This window comes from Pundamilia nyererei, unplaced genomic scaffold (assembly GCF_000239375.1).
Source record: "Pundamilia nyererei isolate P.nyererei 1_Seehausen unplaced genomic scaffold, PunNye1.0 scaffold00087, whole genome shotgun sequence".
Classification (NCBI taxonomy): Eukaryota; Metazoa; Chordata; class Actinopteri; order Cichliformes; family Cichlidae; genus Pundamilia; species Pundamilia nyererei.
The window spans coordinates 2,354,634-2,373,965 of NW_005187488.1; the positions used below are offsets into that span (position 1 = coordinate 2,354,634).

At 39.5% G+C, this 19,332-nt stretch overlaps 1 protein-coding gene across 1 annotated transcript in view; it reads right to left on the reverse strand.

Annotated features, from left to right (window-relative positions):
* Nucleotides 1–1,643: 1,643 nt before the first annotated feature.
* The window catches only part of LOC102216149 (cadherin-7), a 110,632-nt gene continuing 92,943 nt past the window's right edge, over nt 1,644–19,332 (reverse strand). The window contains exons 11-12 of the mRNA XM_005738910.1: nt 13,660–13,908; nt 1,644–3,471 (exon numbers count right to left, since the gene is read on the reverse strand). Coding sequence (XP_005738967.1) covers nt 2,957–3,471; nt 13,660–13,908 — 764 coding nt within the window. The 3' untranslated portion in view covers nt 1,644–2,956. The remainder of the gene's footprint in view (nt 3,472–13,659; nt 13,909–19,332) is intronic.

Below are 19,332 nucleotides of genomic sequence, written 5' to 3' on the forward strand. Positions count from 1 at the left end.
CGTGCATTATAACCCATAAATATGTGAAGAAGAATACTATCCACATCTTCGCTTGTAGGTTTGCATGAACTGCATGACAATGAGCACATATGGTGACCTTGGTTACTCCTGACTAACACTTGAAAAATCTTACATGTTCTGTTTTTGCCAGGTTCAAAGCTTAAGAAAGTATGTCAATACCTGTAAGGAGATGGCATATTTACCAACCAAAGATGCATAACAATTTCATTGCAATCTCTTGCATCATTGTAAATTATACTGTCAATTGTATTCATGAACCTCTGAGTGCATTAAATGGAAAGAGATGCTAGTTGTCTACAGTTTGACTAACACCTCTAAGGTGCAGGCTATAAACACAGCTGGCAAAAATATATTTTAAGGAAATGACAAAACTGGAATTAAATGTAAAGAAATATATAATATGTATATCTGTTTGCCTTATAGTTTTAGTGTTCAGACACCTGTGGTATTGAAAATGAAAGGTGGATACTTTCCACTAATAAAATTCACACGGTGTGGTAAACATCAAGTCAAAAAATGAAAATATTTACTCAAAAAACACAAAATCTGGAATACTGGTCAGGCTTCTGTGAACTTAGGCTTTCTCATTTGCTTCTGTGACTTCATGTAACTGCAAACCGACTCTTTTTCTCTCTCTGTCCATATATATGTATATCTGGAGAGTGAGTTTTCATAGTCAGTGTGATGAACGTTGTGGAAATGGTCACTTATAAAGACTGAATTTGTATGGTAACTACCTATTACCATTGATGTCTAAAAAAATGACTTGTTGGTGTTACACTGGTAAAATATCCTTTTAATATTGTAGTTTCACTAACTATAAAACATGCACCAGCCATACTTTAAACCAAACTCTGATCTTTTCAAAATCTTTTAATAAATAAACCTCATGGAGCGGTATTTGCTTGCCCTCCACAAAACAAAGTGTAGGATAAAAACTAATGAATAACCTTGTCTCACATTTCACAAATTACTGTGAATCGCTTCGTAAATAACATCCTCATATCTTGCTGTCCTCAAAAAAATAGGCCACAATGCTTGACAACTGTAGACCATGATTTTTGCTATATGTATGCATGTATACATGAAGTTTTAATGCCAAAATTATGCATTTGAAAGAATTTTGGGGATCCTATGAAAGCAGAAAGTAGTGCACATTGTTTATTTACCATTTATCCTATTCCACCTATAATCATCTTTTTACTTTATTGTTCAAGCTTGGCTAATTTACAAAAATAGCGCTCAAATGGCCAAACATGAACCTTGCAATCACCACACAAGCCTCCGTGGAGTGTGAATGCTTTGTCACTACAAGGCCTTTCAACTACTTAAAGGCACATCAAAAAATGTATGAAAAAAATAAAGTTCTCTTTTCTCTTTCTTCCTCCTTCTTCTCCCCAGTTACTTGAGATCCCCAAATGCGCAGAGAATAAAGTCAAGATTTTTTTAGTCATTAATTAGATGCTCTTTTGGATTTTAGTTTTTAGTTTTCATAGAGTTCATGTCTATATATTTGTACACATGTTCAGAAGGATTGAAAGAAAGTGCTTCGATATTTTAAGGAACTGAATGTCAATTTTATTTTCAGCAAAAGATAAAAACATCATTTGCACAGTTCTGCCTCTTCAAAATAAATAAGAATACATATCAGTGTACATGTGGACACCTAGTTGTAACATAATTTGTTTAAGCTGGAAAAGAAAATTGGCACAAAATGATTATCATACAGTGTGTCCTTTCACCATCAATATTCAAACCACTGACATTATTTACTTCATTTCTGAAAGACAATATATGCTGGAACCTGCAAACTACAGAAGCAAAAGTCATTTACTTACAAACTGCAACTTCACCCAGGTTAGGACCGTCACTTCAGAAACATATATTTATTTTTTTACTCTAGGTAGTGTGAATTTGCAATCAAGCACAGCGAGGACAGATCCATCAGTGACAGTTTCTGGTGTAGCAAACATTCCCAGACCCAACCTGCCTTGTACAAAAGCAAAACAACAAAATCCTGACAGATTATACCTCAGAAATTATACATTTGACTTGGCAATAGAAAGGCTGAAGAAAAAACAGACTGAGACAAACACTACATTGCAACTTCTGCAAAATGTATTGTTGGGAGAAGAAGAGAAATGATGTTTTCCTGTTTCACCCAGTGGAGACATCAAAATGACGAGCATGTCATTCTTTTTATGATTTGCACAACTTATGTCTTCACATCATTTCCTTAGCACATCAAATACTTGTTTATACTTTATTATATGTGTGCAGTTGCACTTCATATAGTGTTGAAGGATATTTCTGAGTCCGTGAATAATGTGGCTCCGGATTTCAGTGTTTGTGAAAAACAGCCCCTCATCACCCTGCTCCCCGTCCCAAAGATAGAAGAAGGAGAAGAAAAAAAATCCCATATAAATTGCTGTCAAATTTCATATGAACAGTCAAGTGACTACTGATTAGCCGCTAGAGACACAGCCTTTCATGAGAAATTTTTTATGTTTTTTTAGCACAAAGATAGCAAAGGAATGCTTCAAAGCAAGAGTGCTGGGCCGGTGCCCATCACAGGAATGAAAGGACAGGTGCCTCCCCGTAAAAATGCTCCAACATGTATGCATTCTGCAGTCAATGGTTGGACCCAAGCCCAAAATCTGAAACCTTTAATGTCTTTTCCACACAAGGTTTCCTCCTCAGTCAAGCCACTTTTGAAGTCCGTGTCAAAACTCACCATGGCACGATTTTCAAAATCCATACAGGGAGGTAAACAAACCAAAAAAACCTTTGAAGTCAAAGTGTTTTTCTTTCAGTCTCTTGTGTTGTCTTTGAATCTTTTCCTCCAATGCACTAAGGCAGACAAAATCATTTTCTCTGACAATAAATTACTATTATTTTTTGGAGTCCCACAAATGTTAAGAAACACATTTAGTGGCTATGACAAGACAGTGGTGCTATCGCTGTTGCCGTACAGGTCGGCCAGCTTTTTGAAGCGTGGTCCCCAGTTGCTGAGATAGTCATAGTTCTGATCTGAGTCTGTACTTAGTGACTCCAGTGAGCTTAGCGACTCAGCTACAGAGCCGCTACCTTCAAAAGCATACGTCTGCAGAGAGTCGTACGGGGGAGCTGATGGGTCCACGTCGGCATCCTTCAGTCGCTCCCAAATAAACTCTCGAAACACCACATTGTCTGGTAGGGATTTATAGGATGGGCGAGAAGCTGAGGGGTAATGAAAGAAAGTAGGGGTATCTGGTGTGACGTCTCGTCGTACATTGGGGTCTCTGATGACATTGAGGTTACGCAGGGTCACCATGTCGAAGGCCTCTGTGTCCTCCTCGCCCCCTCCCTCATCGTCGTAACGGACGATGTTTTCTCTGATATCTCTTTCCTCTTCCAGAATCAGAGGTTCTTTTCTTCTCCGACGCATAGTCACAATTAGTAGAACCATGACTGCGAAGAAAAGCAGAAATCAGTCAGTAATAAGTGACATTCTTTCCATTCCAATCAGCTGAAGATGCAAGAACAGATGAAAAAAAGTAATTTCCACCTAAGAGTGCTTGTACTTTAAGAGTTCATAACATAGAACAAGTGGGAAGCTTGCAGAGAGGCATGATGCAATTGAGTGTGTTGGCAAACAAGTAAGAGATACAAATTATCATCTTACTGTAAGCGCTTGAATCGGATTGCATTCGACTGAAGTGCTTAAGACAATCATGACTAGACATGAGACACGAGATCATGAGAGTCTACGCTGATATAAATTGTTTGAGGTAATTTAAATACATGCTAAAAGTAAATGAAACAAAACCAAAACAAAACAAAGCAAAACACCTCTTTATAGCAACTGAACAAAAATTGCTGAAAAGGTCCTGAGAGGGAAAATTATTCAGATGGGCGTTCAAGCATGGAAATATAGCAGTTAGCTTAAATAGATGATTGAAATTGTTCGCTAAAAGTAACTGAAAATAAGTTTAGTAAATATCAAACTGTTGCAGTGATAAGCTAAAAGCAATGCAGCTAAATAGTTAACTGAAGTAACTGACTGAAAAAGCTCTTAAAAGAAATTAATAAAGGTTCAAAATGGGTGATCAAAGTAATTAATAAATGCTAGCTAAAAGTAGTTAGCTAAATCTGAAATTTGCTAACATTAACTGAACGGGTAAACAGCTGCTGGGTAAAGCAACAATGGATGGAAACTGACAAACAAAGGTGTCCAAAAATGATGTATGATTATGTTGCACATAACGGGTAACTGTTCAAATAGAGCACAAGTGCAAACTTCATCACATACCCAACTTTCAGACCAACAAATGTAGTGCGGAATATTTACTATCCGTTTTGTTTGCTTATTCAAGTCAAAGTCAATGGGGACCGGAGCCTATTGCAGTTGCCATGGGCTGAAAATTGGGGTACAATCTGGACAGGTTGATAGCCCATCACTCACATTTACACCCATGACCAATTTAGAGCCACCAATTAACTTCTCCTGCATGTCTTTAGACTCTGAGGGGAAGCCAGATTACCCTTAGCGGGAGCTACTTGCTGTGATGAGACGGCGCTAACCACCATGCTGCCTATAAACTCAGTCAATAAATAAAAAATGCACACATTTGGTGGGTGATGTGTTTCCTCACTGACTGGGTATTGATTCATTCAGGGCTTGTCGGAGCATGTCTGATAAAATAGCTTGGAAACCGCCGCCCTATCAATTCAATGGTAGTGCTTTGCAAATTCTATTAGTTACAAAGCTAAAACTGTTATGTAATATGCTGTATTTTGTCCCTCTGTGTTTTCCACCTCCTACGTTTTGCTTCAAGACTTGTACAAAACTCCACCAAACTGAAATCCTTGGTCCTCTGAGATCTTGCCAGAAGCCCTCCTCCAGCCCCTGTTCCCTCTCCCATACATTATTGCTGAAAATAACTCTACGCCCAAGCAAACTGGCAAATGTCTAATGATCCTCTATCCATCAATGTCAGGCTGGTGCCAGTGAAATATCGTTCCGTGGGCCCATATTTCTTTTCCTTCTCGGCATCAAGCTACTGCAGGCAACACAGAAAGAGGCCCTGGATCCAAATTCAAACACCACTTCACACCCTCTAATAAGGGAGCAAATGGAAGAGATGGAAGGCAGGAAAGTGTCACATGGAAACACTGCAGGAGATGAATGGACAGCTCTCTGTGGGCTTTTTGGTGACTGTGTGTACCCTATAACAAAAGCACTATGTAGTAGTATATAAACCAGATTTTGTGAAATATTTGGACTACTCCTTCACTCAAACAATGCTACCAGTATCCATGATACTTTACAGCGCTTTGGGAAAGAATGCCAAACATTTCTGTGGAAGATTTTAAGCAACTCGAGTCGTTCTAAATTCTATTCAAATCAGCAAGGCTTCTCCAAAGTGAATTACAAAGTGGCACATTGAAATAGAATATTCTCAGTGCTTTCCAGCAAAGCTCTTTAGGTTTTAATGCCTAGAAGGCAGCCACAATGCATCACAGACTGGAAATGGGCCAACATCCAATCACAACCCAAAGGATGAGCAGGTGGATGGTCGGGCATACAAATAGTCAGTCTGTGTCAGGTACCAGGGGTCTTGTAAGAGATGATTTCCAGCCGAGGCAGTTTAACAAACACAACCGTGAAATGACAGGAGCCGCACTTTTCATAGCACATGTACTGAAGATGTATACTAAATCACAAATAGACAAAAAGAAGATCAATTTAGTGCTACAAAGGCTTTTGCTGTAATTGAATTGCTTAAATGATCTACCCCACACAATCGATTGCAAACAAGGTGAGTTTTCAGTGTTGCCCTTTTCTTTCCAGCAAGCATCACTTTCTCATTAGAGTATTTTTCTATGCGCTGTGATTCTGGTGAAGCCAGGACTGATTATTTACTCATTTTGTCACCCACACACAATCTATGTCTCTTCGTTCCAATGTAATTTATGAGAGGTATTAATCAGCAGCTGTGAGGCTGTCTGACATGAGTGGAAGCTCAATGTTTAAATACTAATTAATGGTACACAGACAATTGTTAATGCCATTCATATTTAAAAAAAGAAAAAGAAAAGAAGCACCGCTTTTAAATTATTAAGGACTCTGAAGACCCATTTTATTACTCCTACTATGAGTATTGATGCCCAGAATGAAGACAATTTTCTGACAACTTTTAGCACTTTCTACTTTTCTGACCTCCCCTGTGTGCTTTTGAGTGCTTTTTTCACTCGCATGCACTAAATCAGAATTTAGAAACATACTGAACTGGTACATCTCTCCAAGCTACATCTGCATAGATCATATGTAGTGAACAGCTAAGTTTTTTTTTATTAGTTTATTTTTTCTCACTCTAGTTAGTATAGTTAGTTAGTATATCACTTTTTGTTTAGTATCAGTCTTTTCGATAAGGCCACTTTGGATGGACAGAGCTCTACTGCAGTGATTAAAAGTCCACATAGCCAACCAATCCAAAATAGCCATGAGAAGCATGAAGACCATCAGGAAAACATATGGAGTACAAATGAGGGAACATAACATAAAAATGAAACACAGGACTATAAATACACACAGAACAGTAAATAGGGAGCAAGAAACAGGTGAGGGCAGAACACTGGTGGACACAGGTAATGGTAGTTAGGAGGGAGGAAGAAAGAGGCAGGGAGTAATACAAAAGAAAACAACCCTTCAAAGTAAAACAGAAAATAACCAATGATGAAGCCCACAAACACCATCCATCCATCCAAGCTGGTATTGGATGAGAGGCTGGGTACACCCTGGGCAGGTCACCAGTCTATCGCAGGGCCAACATAGAGAGACAGACAACCATCCATCCATTCGCTTCCGCTTATCCTTTTCAGGGTCACGGGGGGCGCTGGAGCCTACCCCAGCTGTCATAGGGCAAGAGGCAGGGTACACCCTGGACAGGTCACCAGTCTGTCGCAGGGCTAACACACAGGGACAGACAACCATTCAAACTCAAATTCACGCCTACGGCCAGTTTAGAATCTCCAGTCAACCTAACCCCACGTACGTCTTTGGACTGTGGGAGGAAGCCGGAGTACTGATCCAGACACAGTGAGAACACCACCAGAATCAAAAACACAAGAACAGCAGCAAAGTCAAAATTCTCAGTAATATTAAAAATGGATCAAAATCCTGGCATCATAATGGCGTGTTGCCACAGGCTGAGTTTTTATTAAAAGTTATTAAACATTTTTCTTTTCAAAGATGAATTGGATAAACTAAAGAACATCATATTAAAACATGCTGTGACCCAATTATTATCTCAGTCAAGCTCCTATGTAGGCATGAGAAATCACTAACATCAGCTTTCTTAAGTGATGAGATAGCAACATCTTCCAATCATGTCTAGGCTGGTCGCTGAAAGTTGCTTTATGGCTATGATCCAGAGACCAAACAGCAGTCAGTGGACCAAAGACCTAAGCAGGACCCAAGACCAAGCATGGATGGGTCACCTTCTTAACATTCACGAGATTATTGCCAGTTTGGTATTGAACCATTGTAAAGTCTCTAGTCAGAGGGCACTTTGAATGTGCAACTTTGCACCTCTAATATTTTAATGATTCAGAGCCAGTGAGCCTGTTCTTTTTTATTTTATGCCAAAAAGCACAGCAATGCCTGAAAAAGAATTGCTGTATGATATTACTATTGATTTCTTTTGTAAAATGGGGATTTTTGGTATTTTGTAAGACATCCACTGTCCTGAAAAATACCCCCATCAACATGAAAATGCAAGAAATGATGCCAAACACTGTTAAGAGCAACAGGTGGTGATAAAACCCTAACCATATAGAAATGTTCTTTAATCAGAAGCATAAAACTATATCATTGTGCACAGTCTGATGTCAAAAAAGGAGATAAAGGTACACACAAGACAAAAACCTTCATCAGTGAACTGAGATGGCCTTTATGCGTGGAAGGCCAAAACACACAGAAAAAGCTCTGTGCTACAAAATACCCTTGTACATGTAGACAGGGATTAAAACAGCATTTGACTGTTAGTGTGTGGGTTGTTGTAATGAGACTGAGGTAGGTTTGGATCTGACTTGGTAAAAATAAATAATAATTCCAGTGTCTATACATAGTTTTGCAAAACAGAGAGCAAATCAAGTCTGAAGGATTTGACTTAAATGCCATCCACACACAGCTTCACTCACCGTGACCTTAAAGTTGGATATTTTTAATAATTTAAAATCAGAGATGAGCCCCAAAGTAAAGTTTTGAAGTGATCTGTTTTGTTGTCTCCAACCAAAACTCAAAAGCAACAACAAAAAAAACCACAGCCTCGCACTGCAGAAGCAGATGATTGGCAAACGACTGACACAATTAAGCGATTTTCAAAACAGCGCCTGATTGGGTTTCTGAAGGTGATATTTAATAGTGACAGACCTATGATTTCTAATTACAAGAACAAAGAACAGACAAGAAAGGAAAGGGACAGAAAATAACAGTGTCAAACCAAGGAGGTGTCACACCGCTTCAGAAACAGAACAGATGTCGCTCTCTTCTGGGGATGACATTGTCTGTAGAAGCAAATAGATTCTGCACAACTTGATAAAGAGCAGGGAAACTATCACAATCATCGAATACAAAGCCTCCATTTGACTGGCCACATTTTATTATTTATCAGAGCTGCGATGTGTTTGTTGAACGCTTCAAATGGCTTTTATGTCGCCTGTGCTGTTGCTGATATTATCTGTCAGACTATTAACTGTGCATCTGTCCCGATTATGCGCCTGCGCTTATTTACTGTTTTATCAACATTTATGTATTTATTTGCGTCCTCTGTATCCTCCTCCAAGCTGTTGCCACTTTTTCTCCAAATCCTTACAAGAGGTCTTTTCAGCTTTTGCCAAGCATAACGAAGACAAATTTGAAGTTAATTGACTTGCTCGGCTGAATAAAGGCTAATTTCCTTTTCTTCTTTTTATTTTCTTTATTTTCTTTTTTTGCATGTCACACAGCGTTGTAATGATAGCAAACAACATTTCGCAATTTTAACAGTCAAAGCCAACGCGGCCATTTTCAGGTCACAATGTGCACAGTCGAGCTGAAAGATGGTATCTGAGAAAGAAATCGTCTGCTGTGTGAATGCAGACACATAAATAGAGACACAGATGGAAGACTTGCACAGGGGACATGGACTAAAATAAGAGACAGATGAGTAGACATGGTGATTTAAAGGATGAGTCTGATAAGAAATAGTCAGACAGAAATAACTGTCTGGAGATCTGGAGTGCTGCGTAATGTTCTAATTGGCCCTCTGGAGGACTGGGCAATATCTGACCTGTACTGGGGGAAAAAAAAAACTGGATCATAATGTGATAATGATCCTCTCAGTTATTTGGATACATCATCCAAAAAGGACTGTCATTAAAAAGATTCTAAATGACTTAAAAAAATGCTTGTGTTGAGATGTTTTCAGGAACATAACTGCAAGAAGCAGAGAACAGGCTCAGTAATTAAATCTAAAAATATCAGCCTATGATTAATGGCCACTTAGCTTATGAGCATGTAGTGCTAAAGCTAATGCACACAGCTCTGTGGGCTTTGAAAGCAGACCAGCAAAAACGCCGCATTTTCTTTAAGCTCCCGTGAAGCTCCAAGCTCCAGGACAAAGTGGAGGAGTGACACTCCGAAGAGCTCTCCACACGCAACATGCATTGTAGTTTTTAGACCTGTCATGAGGACAGATAGCTAGAATCAGCATTACTGGTGGAAGTGCGTGCTCCACTCACCTGATGAGAGGGAGAGAGAGAGATTGATGGAAGAAAAGAAGGGGAGAGGGATGGAAAAACAAAGAAGACATAAGACTAACGGCACCTGAGGATGACAGCAGGGAGACAGCTCCGGTCTTATTCCGGCTCATGTCTCGTCCACAACAATACAATCACACGCAATCACAGCCTCAATTGCTACCTGCAGATTGAAAAAGATCTTGATGGAACACTATCAAGGAAGATCAGAATAAAGGATTGGGCAACGTGGGCACGCATGGGCTGTTAATACGAGGGAAACTAGAGGTCTCTGGTGGGGGTGGATGGGACAAACAGACACAAAGAGGAAACAGCGAAAAAGGACAGAGGCCAGTTGAGCAAAACAGACTGATGGGTAAAGCTACGGAGCTAAGGACACACAGTCACATTCACACAAACACAGAAACTTGGAGGTATATTAAACTTTAGGCCATTAGTTCCATGCCCATGGCCTGAGGACATGTTGTGTAGAATAGAGGCAGCTTTCATTAGAGGTGCCACGCTCAGGGTTGCACTGCTACGTATTTCCCCCTGTTGCTCTTTTGAAGTTTTCATTTATCAAAGAAAGTGCTCTCTGTCGCAATGAAAAGAAGGCAGACCTCAAGGGGACTAGGATGATAAGCAAAGTTTGACCCCATCAAAGATCTCATTTCAGTTATTGTATATGCTGTTTAGATCCACCTCGGCTTTCAGTGAAGATCATCTAAGCGTTAAACTATGACTCTGCCCTGATGGGGTAAGGCTTTATCTGTGGGTTTTATGAGCAACGATGCAGCCAGGAGCTGACGGCTCACTGCTGCATCATCTATAAGAGTATGCTAATGAATTCTCATTTACAAGTGTCTTCACTAATATCTTAACATATGGTGTTACAGAAAAACAGTAACAGAGTGCCCTTGAAATGCAGTATTCCATACAGTACTTATCTGTATGACCTCCTTGTATTATTATTAGGTTAATAAAATACACTGACATGTATCTGGGGGAAGCTGTAATAAGAGCTCTCTAAAAAATGATCTAAAATCTAAAATCTCATCACTGACTCAGTCTGCCTTCAGGCACTGCTTTCTCTCAATAAAAATGCACATTATTACATTGAATTCTTTTTTCTTTAACGTAAATGCAAGAGTGCTGGGCTGTAGCAAAAATGACACACACACACACTCATGCACACACATATATATATATACATATATATTTATTGTTCCTGGGATCTGCTGGAGCCACTCGCCCAACTTGGGGGTCACTGCATCAAGTGCTCTGCTGGGACCACTGTTACCTTCACCCTCCACATCTTTATGAGCTCTTCTCTGAGCCCTTGGTACTTGGTACAATATATGCATTTATTAACAATAAAGACTATAACAATTAAATCTTTTTAAACAAATGTTTAAGTAAGTTTTTTTTTTTAACAAATGAATCCTATTTCGTGAAAGTCAGACAAAGTAAATCAAGGTGATCTTTTATCTGTTCTTGACTTACTTAAGTAAAAAAATGACATGAAGAATTTTACCACAAGATGAGCACAAAAACCATTACACTAACTCTAGCCAACTGATCCTGTTGGCATGATTTCAGTTGTATTTCACTTGTAAACATCCAGGGCTGACCGACTGAGGTCACGTGTATTTACCAAAGAGCAAATATGAGAGGCAGCTATCTCCCCCAGGTTTGACCTCTGCAAGACCTGAAGATGCAACTCTATTTTAGCAAGAAATCTCTTGCACACTCAGCTGCCTGGAGAATGCATAACAAGCACGGTCTAAATGCGCTGTAGATGCTGAGGTGAGCTGTGGTTCTCACATAGTGCACGACTGTAAAGCTACATTACCGACACTTAATTCTGTACTTACTCCTGAACTACAAGGTTTAAAGTTAGCTTAAGTATATCCCCACTGCAACTTAACAGACAAATGGAGCTAAGCTTGTATGCTGTTCAGCCAGACAACTAGGAAGAAATGCTTAAGTCTACAGAAACTCTCAGCTTCCTGCCTACTCTTGATTTGCTAAGGGGCTTAATTATCATAGGAGTTGACAAGGTCAGAGGTGGGGGAGGGTTTATTTTACTTACAAGCAGCCAGGCTTTTTAGCAATTTTTGGTGGTCTTGAGCAATACTTTTCCAGGCTTTCTTTAAGTCTTTCAAAGTTCTTCTTTGGACAATCGCTGCATTTTTCATTTATTTAGAGTCCAGTCATTATAAAAGCCAAGCATAAAAAAGAGCATCTAACTCAAAGGAGGAACCAGTGTCGTGTCTACATATAACAGTCACCTTTTTAAATTGGGTCTTTAGGCAGCTTGTTGCAAAAGCAGTAATTTGCTACAGTGAGTCTACCAAAAATGCCAAAGATAGCAGAGTTTGACAGGTATAATGTGTGCGTGTGTAGGTACACGTAAGTTCTTTGTGCTCTTGTGATGCTGAGAAAAAGATGCTCAAGAGATGTTAGTGAAAGAAATGACACTATATAGCCTTGCAAGCCGTTTTACTGATGTAATCTCACAGGCTATAACATTATCAGATCACACTCATATACATGTTATAGTGCTGCTGCTTCTTCATGCTTATTTGCTTACTGGGTTTTCACACATTTTATGTATTATTATAGACCAAAGAATTAGTTGATGAATAGGCTGCAGTAGTACTCAGATACAAACAATCTTATAAGGAGAACTCAAGACGCCCGTGTGGAGCCATAACAATGTTTTTATCGCTCTTTCTTCTGCTGTTTTCTTGCATTCACTGATTTGGCTTGTTTGTCATTCGTCATATTTGCAATTAGGGCGAAGCAGCTTGGCAACAAACACACAATTCAAGCTGAAGTTTACAGCTCAGGGACCGCTGTTCTTTGTTGAGATTCAGGGTATAACTGCTTCACTTCACCAAGTTAAATATTAGCTGCTCGTGGTAAACTCTACAATGACAGCCGATGTCTTGGCTCTGTTCAGTCATTGTTTGTGCAACATCAGTAGCCATTAGTAGCTGAGGCTGTCTAGAGATCTGCTTTTGGACAGAGTTTTAGCATTTCCTGTATGATTTTCTGCTATGCTGCATGCTGCACCCATCTACCCATCTGCCCGTAATTGCATTAGTATCGATTTGGCTTTAATTTTAAGTTCTCATAAAGAGCTGAGGTCATTTTTGTATGATTGGTTCTTAATTGGAGAAATCCGAGGGCATGAAGCACTTGCTAAAGTAGGTCAGTGAGCAATGGTGCGAGTTATTGTACAAAATCTTTAGCTGCTAGTGCTATAGCCACATTAGGGAAGTTGAAGACCAGCAGCACGACTAGAATTATTGCAGCGCTGCTAGTGACAGCGTTGCCTCTGAAATGGTTAGTTCAAAAATAGGGAATGGGTCTGCAACCACTCTACGGTCAGTTGCCGTCTTCAAAGCAACTTAAGGTAATAAGATAGTAACAAAACAGAGTCAGACTGAGTTTCTAACTGAATGGGGTAAAATTGGCAATTGCATAGAATCTGTTATTGAGTCAGAGTCAGAACGTCAAAAGATTTCAAACGAAATTTCAACACAAATAGCGATATGGTTGTGCAGTTAGGTGATTTGACTGTAAAGTTAGTGTAAAATGTTTTAATATATCCAAAATTGCATGCCCCCCAACCCCCCCAAAAAGCAAAAAACAATCCAAAGCAAACAAAAAAAATAACCCAGGTTGTAGAAGTACAGCGACTTTCACCCCTGCAATAAAGACGGTCCACTCTGGGCTGTCCAACCAATCCCATGGGCCACCAAAAAAAAAAAGAAGAAGAAACAAACAAACACACACACACACCCAAACATATCCACACAAGCTGCTGTTAACTGGACTTCCGTGACACTAAGGTCATATAGGGCTTACCCAGAAGTGTGATGATGCAGCCCAGAATAGCCAGGAGGGCACCTGTGCTGAGGCCAGTTGCTGTATAGGCCACAGCTCCACAAGACAAGGCCACTCCGTCAGAGTCACAGTCACACACTCGAACTGAGAGTGTATTTGTGCTGCTGAGAGCAGGACTTCCACTGTCCACAATCAACACAGGGAGTCGATACACAGGCTGCTCCCGTCTCCTGAAGCCACCTCGCTTTGTCAATATGGATGCTGTGTTGTCTGCAAAGTAGAGTTAAAGCATGAAAGCATCATATCACTTGTAAGAGAAGACATGGGAGGCTTTATTTAATCTGCATATCAAGTTTATTGGCTTCAAATGAACAATGAACTGCAAATATGTGACTAGCAGGGGCTTAACTTCTATCTTATAATGATTGCTGTGCTTTGGTTGTGCAGTTTGAAATGATTTTACAGTATTAAAAGCAGCAATGCCAACAGATGGTGTCATTAACACAATTCATTATATGACACGCTGTGGCATCTCTCCCTGCTCTGACCACCTGTTGGCTAATAACAACTTTGGTTTGATGGTAAAATCTTATATGAAATCGCAGCACATGAAAGAGAAAGAGGCGGCTAGAAGAGAACAATGTGCCATTACATCAGCTGAAAAAAGCCATTTCATGTCAGCTATATCAATAGACTGAAATGCACTTTCAAATTTTAGCAGTGCATGATTGAAATGTAGATTTTTTTTTTGCCTTGAAGGACAACTCCATTGTTTGTCTGGGGGATATTCAGATTGCTTTCAGAAGCCCAAGAACAAGGAGAAAATGAAAATACCGAGGAGTTCTCTTGCAAATGTGACATTAGTAAAATCAGGGGAGAAAAGTTTCCTCGTGGATGAATAAAAAACACACAGCTGGTTAGTAACAACTGAGATGGGTTGCACACTTAAAACGCTGAATAAATATGTTCTGCTGCTAAATGTGAAACATGTGGCTGTGCCTGGTATTTGTCCTCAAGGGACATCTGTGCGCAGGAAGGTGGAAAACACATATGAATAAAGTGCAAATGTTATGCCAGTATTTGATTACTGAACATGCTGTCCCACCCCTGATCATTAAACATGCTGCTACAACAGTCTCCACTCCTAGATTTTGGAAGCTAACTACAGGCATTTGGTGCCATTCAGCCACGAATAAATAAATAGATAAGTAAACATGAGTACAGTCTGATTTTGACCAGTGTTGATTTGCAGTCTGCGCTCTAGTAAGGTGTTGGATGGGGTTAGGGCTTGGTGCAAGCCGGTCAGGATCCTCCACAACATGCTGGAAAAACCATCTCTTTATGAAACTGGTTTTGTGTGCTGGGAAACTGACATGTTGAAAAATGACAGGATCTTTTCCATATCCCTGAGCATTGTACTTGGCACACCTAAACACTAGAACCAAAAGACTAAGAAACAAGTGCAAAATGTCTTTTTCAACTCATATTTTAGTCTTTTAGTGTTTGACAGCAATAACACACATTGATCGTACAACTGATAAACTACTTGTAAAGGTACTTCCTGTTAGAACTGGAAGTTCTAGTGATCTATTACCCGAAATTCCACAACAGTGTTATTTGTCATGTTTCCTTTTAGTAAAAAAATCACTGATGTCTTGCGCCTTTAATACGTAGAGTTAGAACTGAGCCAAAATGGCTTGCAGCTAACCACAGGTATGTGGGCTTTAATCAGCGGACAAGTCAACTATTGCATTGGCTGCACATATGAAACATGTTTGAAAGAAATAGTTAATAAAACATCAGGCAGCAACTGATCTTTACATATCACAAATTTTATTTTATCTGCTGATTCAACACACCCACTGGAGAAGACTGCTGCTCAGCTTACTTCAGTCATATTCATGAACATGTTTGGCCCACTTTTAATTACATTTTATTAACCAGTAGTGCTGTTGTTCTCTAACTTTCCATCCATTGTAGAAGGAACCAGTTACCATTTTAGTTTATGAGTTTTTTGTCTTTTGCCCTGTCTAACTCTCCTTACCCCCAACTGGTCGCAGCAGATGGCTGCCTGATTCTGCCTGAGGTTTCTTCCTGTTAAAATAGCGTTTTTCATTCCCACTGTTACCAAATTCTTGCTCATAGGGGGTCGTTTGATTGCAGGGGTTTTCGCTGTAGGGTCAATATAAAGCATCTTGAGCATGACATGCTATCATTAGTTTCTTCTGAACTTTTTTAAGTTCAAAAGAAACTAATCCCAGAAATATTTTGTTAATAAGCGTCAAAGACTCATAACTGAAAGTTCGTCTTTCATCTCTTAGGCTACAAAACTTTATTTTATTTTATTTTTTTTATTTTGGCCATCTTGACAGTAGGTAGACAAATTGATTGCTTCGTGAGGTGGTGTGAGGTGAGGTGGTGTGAGGTAAACCACCTGCAGCTGAATGTGGCCAAAACAAAGAAGCTGGTGGTGCTTTAATTTCTACGAAGGCTCAGATCCTTCAATGTATGCAGCAGGCTGCTCTATATGTTCTATCAGTCTTTTGTTGTGAGCCCCATCTCCTTTGCTGTGGCATGCTGGGGTGCATGCATCAAAAGCAAAGGACGCAAACAGACTGAACAAACTCATCAGGAAGGCTGAGTTTGCTGTTGGCATGAAGCTCACCATCCTGGAGGAGGTGATCAGTGACAGGATTCTGGCAATCATGGACAATAACTCCCACCCCCTCCATAACACACTATACAATCTGAAGAGCAGTTTCAGCGACAGGTTCCTTCAAACTTGCTGTCTGGGGGAACGTTACAGCAAGTTGTTCCTTCCTGCTGCTATCAGGCTCTTTAATTCATCCACTTGGGTCAGATCCACACATGTGGAACAGTATTAATCACACCTCAATGCACCCTGCCACTTTTGTACACCACGACATATTTACACACATACTTGTAATTTTATATTTATATGTATATTTTTCTTTATACCTATAGCTCTATATTTATCTATTTATCCTAATATGTATCTATTAGGGGTGCAACAATACTCGTATCGATATTGAACCGTTCGATACAGTGCTTTCGGTTCGGTACGCATATGTATCGAACAATACAAATTTTTAAATTTCTTTTATCAACTTTTCTCCTGACGATGCGGTCTGTGTTGAGCGCTCAGTGGATCTGCGCTCGACAGTGCAGCCTAGGCGGAGTAGTCGAACGCAGATTCACTGACCGCAGTGTAAGCTAGCAAGACAGAAGTTAAGCTCTTGTTGCAACATGGCAAATTGAACCTTCCCCACCCTCATTCAGATGTGGCGTTTGGAACTATTTTGGTTTTCATGTGAAGTATGACCCTAAAGGTAAGCGCGTCATGGACAAAAGTAAAACAGTATGTCGGATGTGCCACGCAATGCTCAATTACATGGGTGGGAACTAGTGCGTTAGCACAGTTTGCTCGTTAACGTGTTGACGCCGTCCAGCCCCATGCACGGGGCAATCCACGGTAACTCGTTAACGGAGATTTGTCGTGTTGTGGCGTTAACGTCACTTCAACAAGATTAACGCTGACAGCACTAGTGGGAACACAACGAATATGACTGCACACTTACGCCGAGATCATCCTAGTGCAAAGACAAGTGGAAGCAGACAAAAACAACAAGCACACATACTACAAACTTTACCCGAGTCATTTAGACAGCCGTTAGCACATGATTCTCCTTATGGGGACCTCGATCGAACCCAGGTTAAGAACCACTGCCCCAGAAGAAGCGTATAGTATAGCTTTTATTTTGGAAAGAGCCATTTCTCTGTAATAAACTCTCTTTTCCAAAGACGAGTGATTTCTCGATCAGATAGATTTATTTTTTTATTACTTTGTTGTTTCAACATCAACATAAAATTTAAAAACTGTACTTTTGAGTTAAAATATATATTTATAAATTTAATATATGACAAATTAAAAAGGCATGAACATTTTTCTAGTATTGAAAAAATATCGAACCGTGACACCAAAGTATCGAACCGAACCGAACCGTGAATTTTGTGTATCGTTGCACCCCTAGTATCTATCATAACTCCGTTTCGATATGAGCGCTTGTTGTTTTTTTATATATTTGCTGCTATGACAACTCAATTTCCCTCTGGGACTAATAAAGTTTCTCTGATTCTGAAAAGATATTCAAATTTTAATCAGTTTTACATTTGTGAATTAAACTGAAAAAAAGGGTATTATTTTTTTAAGGTTGCTTCTTTAAAAATGTATTTAAACAGACCTTAAATTGTATAACTGCGCAAACAAAATAACATTTCCTTGCATTGATTATTGTGCTTTCTTTGTTTAATTTCCATTGATTTGCATTTCCTTCGTTATGACGTACTAAATCATTAAAGCTCATACAGAATTCATTAAGAGTCATTTGGGTACCATGGAAGAAAACACATATTAACATGCTATAACACATTACACTGGACACCACTGAACATACTATGTTGTTGTTGCAACATTTGTAAATGTGTCCATACAGTTCATTCAGTATACTCAACATACTGAATAAGAGGTTAATAGAATATCTCCTCAGAGAACCTTTTTCTATTCAAGCTGTCCTTAGTCTACTAAGGTGTTACTAAAACAACAAGTACATGATGTAACACATGTCTGCACTCAGAAGGATTACTGTGGCACAACCTGGTTGCTGCTGCTGCTGTTCTTTATACAAACTAACATTGCTGCCTGAGCCGAGCTCCCACACATGTGAACAAAACACTCGACAAAGGGCCATCACCTCAGAATACACATCAGCTCAGCACATGCTATGTTTTTCAAAGCAGTGGGAATTCATGTAAGTAAGTAATGATGGAGTCAGACACAGTTCTCACATCTTTAAAAATATATGCAAATTACCACTTAGGCTTTTCTATAAGAACAACTAATTTTCTACATCCACCCACTGTTTTGCTTGTAGGTGGATAACAAATCATTATGACACAAAGACAGTTTTCACCTTGTGTGTTTGATTTAAAGTTATTCCTTGATCCGACACATAGACACCTCGCACTAAGTTGAACAAAGTTATAGCAAGACTGAGTTCTCACTCGGATGTGCTCCAGTTACAGAGGAAGTTTGTTTCTGGATTTCGTTTTGATGAACAATTACCAAGAAAAAAAAAGTAGAGGGGGCATTGTCACGGCAGAATAATGGTTTCATTTGGCAGTGCTGGGCATGCCGGGGGCCACCAGTTACTCTGTACTATTTTTTTTCCTGAGTCAGATTGCAGAGTGTATTATAGCCAGATACAGGGCAGATATAGGGAGCTGAGTGAGCAATGACTAAAGTGTCAATTGCATTGCTGCCAGGCTCAGTTGGAAGGAATAAACAACAAACAGACCATACCTAACTTGAGCAACACCTTTTACAGACTCTTAAAGGCCAGTAGCAATTATCTCAAGGGATTGTTTTAAAAATGTATCTCCATGAAATAAAGCTAATCTGACTGAACTCTGACAGTAATGTAGAAGCAGTTTAAACCTCTGACTGAATTCTTCCAAATAACATGTATTAGTTTTTATACAAGTATCGACTACCAATATGTATGTACAAACTATTTTTTTAATTTCTCATCAGCATATAAAAATAAGGCTAGGCCACCAGCTGTTCATTCAACATTAGGCTTCATCTGAGCTAATGCGAGTCGCTGAACTCAATAT